Source organism: Tachypleus tridentatus, chromosome 10, assembly GCF_004210375.1.
Source record: "Tachypleus tridentatus isolate NWPU-2018 chromosome 10, ASM421037v1, whole genome shotgun sequence".
Lineage (NCBI taxonomy): Eukaryota > Metazoa > Arthropoda > Merostomata > Xiphosura > Limulidae > Tachypleus > Tachypleus tridentatus.
Genome location: NC_134834.1, coordinates 159,684,288 through 159,696,997, shown reverse-complemented (window position 1 = coordinate 159,696,997; position 12,710 = coordinate 159,684,288). Strand labels below are relative to the sequence as shown.

General features: G+C 32.3%; 1 protein-coding gene across 1 annotated transcript; it reads right to left on the bottom strand.

Moving 5' to 3' along the window:
- Window positions 1-7,462: 7,462 nt before the first annotated feature.
- LOC143230768 (BTB/POZ domain-containing protein KCTD12-like) lies at window positions 7,463-12,497 on the bottom strand. The gene has a single exon (XM_076464892.1). It carries the CDS (start codon window positions 12,187-12,189, stop codon window positions 11,383-11,385), a length of 807 nt encoding a protein of 268 aa, XP_076321007.1. The 5' UTR covers window positions 12,190-12,497; the 3' UTR covers window positions 7,463-11,382.
- Between the last annotated feature and the right edge of the window lie 213 nt (window positions 12,498-12,710).

The window sequence follows — 12,710 nt, the reverse complement described above, 5'->3', positions numbered from 1 at the left end:
ATGTCACTCTATTGGAAAAGTTCATTCTTAGAGTTAACAGTTTATACAACATATTTAAAATTTATATTACAATAATTCAGTATTCCTGTTTATTCATGTTTCTGTTTTGTGTTTATTGTTTGAATTAACAATTAGGGTAAATGTAACAAAGAATTCTATCTATATGTTTTTCACACCATCTTTAACACACAACATATCTGATTTATTTATATCGTATGTATGTGTTTTGGCCCGGCATGGCCAAGCGTGTTAAGGCGTGCGACTCGTAATCTGAGGGTCGCGGGTTCGCATCCCCGTTGCGCCAAACATGCTTGCACTTTCAGCCGTGGGGGCGTTATAATGTGACGGTCAATCCCACTATTCGTTGGTAAAATAATAGCCCAAGAGTTGGCGGTGAGTGGTGATGACTAGCTGCCTTCCCTCTAGTCTTACACTGCTAAATTAGGGACGGCTAGCACAGATAGCCCTCGAGTAGCTTTGTGCGAAATTCAAAAACAAACAAACAAACAATGTATGTGTTTCATTGCTTTTGATATAATAGTTGAATTATGTTTTTAATTATCTTAAAATCTGAGTTTTTATTACTAAAAAATAAACATTCTTAAACTTTCAGAAGCAACGCACATATCTGTTTGCATTTACGTTGTATGTCGGTTAATATTAGTTAATTATACTATATAAACTGGCATCGCCCTTACAGAGTAGTATGCTTTGAAATTAGGTCTCGTACATAAACCAGAGTTTTATCATTTAATTAAAGTTATTCTTCATACAAGATTTGCTGGGTTTGTATGTATAATACAGATAAGTGGATATAACAGTCATTACAAACAAAACAAAACAAATCAATTGATTTTAGCCAACTTTTCTCAATAGTACTATATTTTCTATATTTTATTCAGTTCAGTCTTCGTGAGACGTACTAAAAGATGTTTAATCCAATTTTTTACGTGCCAGTTCCACAAGTCAAGAACAAAAAATTGTTAATTAAGGACACGTGCTTTCTTTATGTAAAAAGGGGATCCCAAGCGGATGCTGTTGAAAGATACAAAACGCCGAGTTTTCGATTACGCAATCTCCGACAACTTGCTTTGTTCAGTTCAGATATTTCTAACACCCCAAGCCTCATGCCAAAATGCCCATACATGTTTTTTTTTTACAATACGGTGACTGTTTAGTAAGTACGATTTTTTCCAAAATTCTGTTGAAGTTATTTTTTGCAATAACATTCAATGCACGTATTATTTTTAAAGTACATTGCTATTCCGAAGAAACTTCTTAGAAAATAGCAGCTATTTTAATGTATCTTTGGGTACAGAGTAAAGTCAATGTTTCTGTGTGTATAGCCGTCTTTGAAGTTTGCTTTTTGAAAGAAAAAAATCTTGCACATCACTTCTCTATAATCTAGAAAATGTACTTTAGCTTTGTATTCACCCATGCATTCAATTTGTTCATTTTCATTCCGTGATGGTATATCTTTTGAATTATAATTCTGAGGAGCACAGAATTACAAACGAAACATGCCGACCTGTAATCAAAGTGTTTTTGATTCAATATCCAATTAAAAGTCTTGAGTTTTAGGTTTATTTTCCAAAATATTTACGAATTTATTTGTTTACTTGAAAATAAAATTTAATGGTAAATTTCTTTTCATACCTTCTATTATACACAGTTTCTAAACTGCATATCTAAACTAACGAAAAAATTGTATACATGCATTCATAGAACTTTTAACAAAATATCAGAACTTCAGGATGACAAGAAAACCATTTAGAGTAAAAGTGTATTCTCAAGATGTCTGGTATGGGTTTTAAAACTTTCAATAAAATAAAGTACAGAACAATGATACGACCTTTTTAGGTCATCTTCAGGTTAAACATTGTTCTCTACTTCATTTTAATTAAAGTTTTAATACCCGTATCAGCCGTCTTGAGAATACAAAATATCAGAACGACACTTGTTCGTGTCTATCAGGTTTAATTTGAAACTATTGAATTATTCAAATAGAGTTTTTTATAGACTTAGAAAAAATTATCTATTTCGTGATTTGATGAAACCAAAACACCAGCAGCTGCTTCTAGTCAGGGTTGTCCTGATTAGTTGTTTTTATTTATCGTATGAAACTAACAGAAAAACTGAAGCGTCACAGTTGAGTTATTCTTAGAATAGTAATAGTAATAATAATAGAACATGACAGAAAATATTTATGAGTTATTAAACGGAATCTAAAATTCACTGAAACAGTTTTTGTTTCTTTTATGACGAAATTGCTATCTCCCACCATATTTAATTTTGAATTGCCGACCACAGAAGGGAAGGTGGCCAACCTGCAGCACCTATAGTTAACTGTTTGACTGCTCATAACAAGTGAATAATGGAAATTGCTTTCACATTATAGCATCCTCACAGCTGAAAAGACGAGCATGTTCGGAGACGGGTTTTGATTCTCTAGATCACTTTAACCAGACTTGAATAGACTTACTCCTGATAAAAACTATGAGTTGCGATCAATATGACTTCATGTGTACAGGTAATATGTTGTGGTCCATAAACCAGCCAAGACTTTACGAAACATATCAAATACATGCATTCCAGGCCTGTAGACTGAATATTTGAAAATGAGGGTTATAATGTGTGAGTTCAGAAACCAACACACATTGTGCAAAGCTTGCTAATTTTAGAGGACATTTGGGAACATTCGACTATTTCAAGCTATAAAACACTAATGCTTCGTCAGAAGAATGTAGATGATGTAGAAAAATTTAAATGTCATAAGCAGCTGCGGTATACCTGTGTAAGTATATAACTCTAACAATGTAAGTATATAACTATAACAATATAAGTATATAACTCTAACAATGTAAGTATATAACTATAACAATGTAAGTATATAACTATAACAATGTGAGTATATAACTATAACAACGTAAGTATATAACTATAACAACGTAAGTATATAACAGTAACAATGTGAGTATATATAACTATAACAATGTAAGTATATAACAGTAACAATGTGAATATATAACTATAACAATGTGAGTATATATAACTATAACAATGTAAGTATATAACAGTAACAATGTGAATATATAACTATAACAATGTGAGTATATAAATATAACAATGTAAGTATATAACTATAACAATGTAAGTATATAACAGTAACAATGTGAGTATATAACGATAACAATGTGAGTATATATAACTATAACAATGTAAGTATATAACAGTAACAATGTGAATATATAACTATAACAATGTGAGTATATAACTATAACAATGTAAGTATATAACTATAACAATGTAAGTATATAACTATAACAATGTAAGTATATAACAGTAACAATGTGAGTATATAACTATAACAATGTAAGTATATAACTATAACAATGTGAGTATATAACTATAACAATGTAAGTATATAACAGTAACAATGTGAGTATATAACTATAACAATGTGAGTATATAACAATAACAATGTAAGTATATAACTATAACAATGTGAGTATATAACTATAACAATGTGAGTATATAACTATAACAATGTAAGTATATAACTATAACAATGTGAGTATATAACTATAACAATGTAGGTATATAACTATAACAATGTGAGTATATAACTATAACAATGTAAGTATATAACTATAACAATGTAAGTATATAACTATAACAATGTGAGTATATAACAGTAACAATGTAAGTATATAACTATAACAATGTGAGTATATAACTATAACAATGTAAGTATATAACTATAACAATGTGAGTATATAACTATAACAATGTAAGTATATAACTATAACAATGTAAGTAGATAACAGTAACAATGTGAGTATATAACTATAACAATGTAAGTATGTAACTATAACAATGTGAGTATATATAACTATAACAATGTAAGTATATGACTATAACAATGTAAGTATATAACTATGACAATGTAAGTATATAACTATAACAATGTAAGTATATAACTATAACAATGTAATTATATAACTATAACAATGTAAGTATATAACTATGACAATGTAAGTATATAACTATAACAATGTAAGTATATAACTATAACAATGTGAGTATATAACTATAACAATGTAAGTATATAACTATAACAATGTAAGTATATAACTATAACAATGTAATTATATAACTGTGTAAGTATATAACTATAACAATGTAATTACATAACTATAACAATGTAAGAATATATATCTGTGTAAGTATATAACCATGTAAGTATATAACTGTATAAGTATATAACTATAACAGTGTAAGAATGTATATGTATGTAAGTATATAACAATGTAAGTATATAGCTATAACAATGTGAGTATATAATTATAACAACGTAAGTATATAACTATAACAGTGTAAGTATATAACTAATACTGTGTAAGTATATAACTATAATTTTGTAAGTATATAACCATATAACTATGTAAACATAACTATTCACAGCATAAAAATAGGGAGTTCAACTGAACCCCTTTGAAACCCATCCTGCATCCCTGGGTGCTTTTATGTCGACCTTTTATTGCGAATATTTATTTTATTTTTATATCCCTCTCAGAGACAGCGATAAGTCTTTGGATTTACAACGCTTAAAATCAGGGGTTCGATTCCCCTCGGTGGACACAGCAGATACCCCAACCCGATGTGACTTTGCTATAAGAACACACATACTTTTCTATGATGTTTTGACTCAAAAACAACCCTACTAATTTGTAAGTCCTATTTTTATTTCTATGTATTAAACGGCAGAAGATTTTTCTTTACATAATCATCATAACTCGCTGAGAAAAGTGAACTGATTGTACCTGTATTTAACTTGTTAAAAATCAGAGAAGCATTTAAAGCCCTGATTTATTAGTTTTTCTTTACATCTGGTAATGGCTCCGAAAACCTTTCTCTGGTAAGAGAGAATTTCCAAGTGCTTCAGGTTGATTTTGAGATTTTTCGGGAAAACAGAGCTTGAATCAAAACCAGTATATTCTCGTATTAACTCAGGTTACTGACGTTGATTAAACGGTAATTCATGAAGCTGTAATTCAAGTTACCTGTCCGCCACCGAATCAGCTAAAGTCCGGGGTTCGATTTCTTGCGGTGAACAAAGTGCTGTTTGTGCCAATAATTATTAATCGTATTATTCATACCTCATCGAACAAAAATTTAGAAAAAAGTGAACAATATAAAAAACGGCAATCATGAGAAGTATTGTCCTTTTAGCCCTAAGCAACTCATTGCATCAAAATGTTTCAATGCACAGAGCTCACATTTTTCATATATTCTACTCATATAAGCTATAATGTTTTTATTTATTAAAAGTGGTTCTGTTTATTGAAAAGAATATTTCTTTTCTAAGAATTCTTGTTCTTCAGTGCTAAATTCAAATACTATCAGGTCATTCCATAAGTAATATCCGAAAATTTAATACAGAAAATGCACCATGACTTTTTATCTTTATAGAATGCTTTAATGACTTTTATATCTAGTAGGACGTGTAGAAAATGTTCAGACAAATAAAAGAAACTAACTTAGCTCTACTTTTTCGGATCATTAATCAAACAAACCTTTATGAAGATGGATGTGTCTGAGAAGCACATTAGGCATATAATGCTTTATGAGTTTAAAAAAAGCAATCGTGCAGTAGAAACTACACGAAACATTCAAGGTGTTTATACTGCTGATACAACCATGAGACTATTTTACTAGTTTACAAAAATGTGCAATTATTTGCGTTTTCTATTTTATTTTCATTGTGGATTCACGTGAGTTTTGTTCTTGGGTCATCTGCTCATTTCTCTTTATATATTTTGCCAACAACACCACGTGAATACAACATCAAAAATGAAAATGAGATAACTTCAAAGCACTTTCATTTTCAGATACACACGAAGTGCTTTCATTTCAGGGAATCTCCCCATGGTGGGTAGAGCACAAATAGCTCATTACGTAGCTTTGTATTTAAGTGCATACGAACCAACCGCAGATGTGCACAATGTCATATTAGGGAAATAAGTCGTTAATATTTTGTAATCGTTCCAAAGATCTGTGTTATTATTACCCGTAATTAAAACTTTCTAACATCTGGAAATATTACGTCAAGATTCTCATACTAATAATAGTAATATTATTATTACAAAGCCAGAATAAAAAGGTTGAGTAATAATAAGGATATTATACTAACCTCAGTTAATAGTACCAATAATTATTTTCATAATATCAGTCTGTCTCTCCCCACAGTGTGTTTTTTATTAGCAAATTTTAATACGACCGTTACCTATTTTTATTACAAGAAGGCAACTAGCGACAGACTGTTGCTGCGTACGAAGAATTTTAGTTATTAATATCTGTATTATGTCTGCTCAGTAAACTTGAAATTTTAACGAAAATGTGATTTCTTATTTACCTTTCTCAAAATAGGGTTGGATATTCAGGAGCGAGTGATATACGAGTAGATGAGGTATATATACCTGTGACGTACAAACGTCAGGCTATTCAGTAAAGCAGTATTGATTTGCTGGTGAAATATTCACTGTTCAGTAATGTTAACAGGGAATAAAAATGCAGTTAAATAATATTATTTTGTTTGTTATATCTTTAGAGCAAAGCTACATTGGGATATCTGCTGTATCTATCGCTGGAATCAAACCCTGAATTTTAGTCCGTAGACTTACTACTATACCACAAGATAACATATTGTTTAGTGGAATGTTATTAACAGAGTAGTCAGTGGTGTTCATGATGTTTTTCTAATAATAGAATATTAAGTTACACGTGAAAAATATCCACGTAATCAAATCCATTATTTTTTCTTGTTTTATAACAGTAGATATGTTTGTTTCAAGTTAAGCATAAAGCTACCTGTGGTCTGCCTACGACCGTATCGAAACTCGGTTTCTATCGTTGCAAGTCCGCAGACATACCACTGTGCCACAAAGGGGTGGCCTGTAACATTGGAACTTCAAGTTAAATTGCTAGAAATTTCAATAAGTGCTGACTAATGGATTTTTTTAGAGATGTCCAAGAGTTTCTTATAATGGGATAACAATAAGCTGTTCGGTGAATTCCAAGGACATTATTATATATAGTTATAATAAAGATGTAATAATCGTTATTTAGAAATGTCCCCCGCTAGTACAGCTGTATGTCTATAGATTTACAACGCTAAAATCAAGGGTTTGATTCCCCTCGGTGGCTCAGCAGATAGCCCAACGTGGCTTTGCTATAAGAAAACACACACACTCAAACAGAAAAAGACAATCAATGTATCAGTGGTAGACACAAAATAATTTCAGTTTTTAATATATATAATTACAATTTCATATACTGAATTTAACGAAGTAGTTGTAGTGACTCAAAATACAAGAAAGGTAGATTTTTTGGACAAGCATTGAGACACGGCCTTAAAAATTGACTCCTAAAAGTGTAGACAAATTATATCTAATTAACCCGTATAAAGAAACCTGTCTCTTTGTGTAAAAAATAAATATGTGAGAAGTTTCAATAACATTTCAGCGTTGTGTGTGAACCTAACTTGAGTGTAATGGAATTTAATTAGTTATATTTTCTTATTCAAATGTGTCCCTTTTACAGTTTATGTCAAATGACGTATTTAATCAAGTGTACAGTATGTAACTAGTGATCCAAGCTTTTCTGTTAATTAATAGTGTAAAAGCGGCTCAACGACGTAACATGTATCATTTGTCAATAATTCCAACACAGATCTGTAACTAAAACTCCTGTTTCATGACGTGATAATAGGTGATCATTTTCTCATTCGAACACGCGACGTCAAATCGTCAGCCTATCTGTTCAGTATTTGCTGCTAAGTGAGTGAACCTAACTGGCCAGACTTTCATTGTTAGTCCCTCGCTGGTACAGCGGTAACTCTACGGATTTACAACGCTAAAATCAGGGGTTTCATTCCCTGCGGTGGACTTAGCAGACAGCCCGATGTGGCTTTGCTACAAGAAAACACACACACACACACTCATTCTTATAACACTATATTAAGATGATGAAATCTGTTTCCATCGTCTTATCTCAGCACCAAGTTCAACTTTATAAATACAATACTAAAAGCAATTTCAATATATTTTGAATCGTGATGTTGGACTGTTCTTCAAAGCACATTATTTTTGATATTTTTCAATCTTTTATACTTCTAAGTTTACTATTTATTCTGAAAACAATAAATTCGCCGAAGGTATTAACCATTTACAAAAATCTTACAAGAACGAAACGTTCTTTGGTTAAAACACGCAACTTTTCTTCAGTTCGTATGTCGATGATATTTGTAAGGTTGATGCTAAATAAGAAACACAAAATAGTGGAAGTTGTTTGCTCATGTTACATTGTTGTTTATTTCTGCATGGTACAGACGTTCGTCACTACATAATATTTTCATGCTCAGTTATTATGTACTATATTATACATAAACACAGAGTCATATTAGAAGATAAAGAGCAGCAGCGTATACGTGTGAAAGGATTATAGCTACATGAGTTAAATCGAAATTCTTTTGTTATACCAACGTGGAACGACTGACAAGAGTTAAAGCTTTACTAAACCCAAGTCATATATTAGTTAAGCATTTATGATTAAAGCAAATACAATGAATATTATCCATAGTATACAATCTATTGTACAATGTTAAGCTCGATTTCTTATAGGAAGTCACTAAGTGGCGGAGAAATACAATAAAGAACATTACGAGAATCAATATTACAATATTAAAAAAAAACAGTTATGACCCTTTTCAATAATATAGACAATCTCGTATATATATATATATATATTAGAATAAGTAATAATTTACATTTTCTTTTAACTAAGCTTTGCACATCAATGTGCAACAAGTCACCGCAGAGGTCAAAGGACAACGATGGCTCAGCTCTATGTATTATTTCGAACATATTATAGGTATTATAGCCAGAGATTTAATTAGTTTTATTTCTAAAGTTGTAAAATTCTACGACAACAATAAGCAACATGATAATATTGTACAGGCATATAAGTAATGATAATTAAACACGTAATGTTAAACAGCAAAAGAAATCCGATAATCCAATCGTTTAAGGAAATAGATACTTCCACATCCAGTTCATTATCACTCCACTCTTTAAAAAGGGCTGTATTTCCAAAGCGCTCGGTTATTGAATATACTATTATTGAGGTAAGAGAAATATTTTGAAACACCCTAATTTGTTATATATTTGCTTAATTAAATAGCTGGCTTGTGTAATTTGTTTTTATGGTCCTGCATAAAACATTAGCACATCTAATCCAACAGCAGAACAAAACCATAAGTTTTTAAACACTGCCTGTAAGTCGAAGGCTGAAACGGTAAAGATAAGACACAAACCCAAAGGGAGGTTAAGTCTTCCAGTTTTCACGAACGTTCCTTGTGACATCACAGACGGACCAAATCCGTTCTTCCTTGTCACGGTAATAACATTTAAACTAGTAAAACTGAGTCCATTTATTAACCGATGTGGTTGTTTGAAGCTGAACTTGAAAAATACTTCTACCAATTGGATAAATACTAATAAGATTGTTCTGATGTACGATTGTATTACAACTGTTTGACAATGTGCACAAATTAATGTCATTTTTACATGTTACTGATCTGTTATATTAGTGTATTGATTAAAATAAACTTCTAAGAGAAAAAAGCTTTTCCTATAAGAACTCAACACTGCTCTCTTGTTTTATAGTAGGTTCGAAACTTCGTAAATGAAAGCTAAAATAACAGACTTGGTAAAATGCAAAACAGATCTAACAAACACGTATCAAACATAACCAAGAGTTTTGACGTCTCTTGTATTTTCATCTTTTATCACTAAATGTGGAAAAAAAAAAGGTAACTATTTTAACAACTGACTGTTAATCTACCATACGTAGCTTTGTCGTTTATTAACTGTTGGTGGTCGCTTTCGTTCTCTTTGATGGTTTATAGTATTATTTTCTTTCTTTATACTAACAGGCATGCAATTCCAAGCAATTTCAACATTGTTAAACAAAAGTATGAGAGATGAAGAGATTACCATTTTAGCCTGTTTTCTGATTAACTTTAAAATCATGTTGTTCAATATAATTTATGATCTGGTTCGATGCACGTATTATTTGAAACCACATTATTTGCTCCCAGTAAGTATAAATATGGTGATTCACAACTACTGACCACAAACCTGAGGTGTTTTTGTTAAATCTCAACCGATAACGCTCTTTTATCAACCAAATTTGAGGAAAGCGACTTTGGTTTAAAAATAAATTATAATTTAAAGCCCCATTAAAATTAGGTTTCATCTCGTTTTTCTTTGAATAGTCTAAATCATATCTAGCTAAATCAAACTTGCAATCGCAAATACGCACACTCTTAACAAATTTTGATTATATTTTCTTTCATCATTGGACTTTTAAAGTTCTATCTGGAATCATTTTTATTTTTATATTTGACTACTACAAACTTAATATAGTGATTTAATGATAGGATACTTAGTTTTGTTCTTAATTATCTAAAAGAGAAATGAAAGTACGCGAACAGCCCCACTTAATGTCATGTAGCCCATTTCTCTTGTGATAAAAATGTTGTTTGAAAACGAATGATTTCATCGTATTTCCCAACACAGCTGTAGACAAATCGTTAGCTGTTTTGAAACTGATGAAACCGTGATGCTTTTAGACATTTCTTAAGGAAGATATAACGTTATTTTTCATTGAGACCTAATAATAGTCAAGTAAATTGTGTTATCTTACAGCAAAAGCAAACAAAGAAAATAGGAACAAAAATATTAAACAAAATTCAAAAGAGAAGAATATTTGTGTCCTAGTTCATTCTCAAACCTGCCAGTCTTACTTTTTAAGCTTTGTCGATATATAATCATTATTTAATTGTTTATTCATTTTATTTTGGAGAAGACCACAGCAATGTCTAGAACCAAAAATATAACGAATACAGGCTGTCCTAGTGCACAATTTGAATATCTAATTAGAAACCATAGAGAATTATGCCCTCTCATTTTGCTTTTTTTGCCATACTATAAAATAACAAGATTACAGAAAAAACATGTTCGTTTCTAAAGCCTGGACTGTTCCCTAGGACTAGGAACAAATTATCCTACCGTGAAGACGTAGTAGATTTTTGAAGAAGCTATACGAAATACCTTCAGTCCTTCCTTTCTAGTCAGAAGGCCTAACCATCAGTCAATCACTTGGAGGCTCAACAAATGCGCAAAGTGGGTCACATTTGTCAGTTTGATGAAAGTACAAAGTTTATTTCTCATTCGAAAACCAGCATTTTTAAAACTAATATTTGGTAAACATACAAACCATTTCACACTTAATACTACCCTGGGACTCAGAACTCAGAAGTTATGGCCTGACAAACACAAACTCGTTGTAGTGGTTCCATCGATTCTCTTCCGAATCCATCCCTGGCTTAAGTGGTTCGCCTGGACCCCCACAGGCCGTTCCGGAACCTGCGGCTGCAACACAGCGGAAGCTAGCTTCGTTGAGATTATCAAAAGCTTGTTCCAAGAAATTATGTTTCAGAAAAAACCGTGCAGTGTAACGGTCATTGTTACATCTGTCTGGGTCTCGGCTTTCGTTCAGAGTTTCTCCGAATACCTCACGGCAAAGACCAACCTTGCCACATACCAATATACGAGTCAGTTTTCGAAACTTGACGTCTGCCAGTCCATCTCTTCCAAAAGCGAAAGTTCCCCTGTAGCTCACAGTAATGTATCCAGGCGGACCTACGGAATGGGGAGTTGTCGCTGTGTTAAGGGGAACGGACAGCCGATGAGAGTGGGAAGGTATCGGGGTCAGAGAAGCAATGCTGGCTACCATATCTGGAAGATGAAAATATTCCGCTTCTTGCTTCAAACGGTCGCGCTCATGAAAATTTTCCGGAAGAATAACCTTTTGGTTACGAAGATAATCCAAAATATAACGGAAGATTACGCCGTCACGGTCAATGAAGAACTTCCCCTTGGAGTCTCGCATCACTGTTTTGCTGCCCTTACCAGTAAACATTTGACCTAGGAGAGACGTGGGCTCTTTGGTCAGAGTGCTTAGAGAGGTCGTGTAAAATACACCACCCACGTTCAACTCCACAACCGATGGAAAGTTCACGGTGCGGATCTCCTCAAGACCTCCTCGAGTGGGTGTCACAGACATGACGTGGATCCAGTTTGATCAGAAAGGAGTCTGTGATTACAACCAAAGCGCTAAGTTGTATGGAAGGTTACTGTAAAATTACCAACAAAATGAATGTAATAGTACTCGAAGTTCAGATGCTACATTTATGTTGATCGGTTCTCAATTTCCCACTCTGCATTCTTTTACGGATTTGGAAAGAAAAAGCTAGAACAAATTAAAGGTTCAGGCTCGAAGCTAACTAATGATGCATGATAGGTTTTTGAAGTTCAGGAGTTACATAGCAGGTCTGATCTTCCTCTGATCATCACGACCAACTGTGCTTATAAATGACGTGAGATCTAGTCCGACCGCCACTACTTGTACTCTACAGATGCCTCAGATCGATAAAAGAGAAGCTAATATCGTAGACGTAGCCCCATCTAGGAAGAGTAATGTAAAACAAGCCTTCACAGCTAAGAAAATTTAACTTCATTGTGTAATTACTTCAACATTCAAAGCTGAAAAAAGGGTTTTCAATTTTTAAAAACTAAATACAGCCC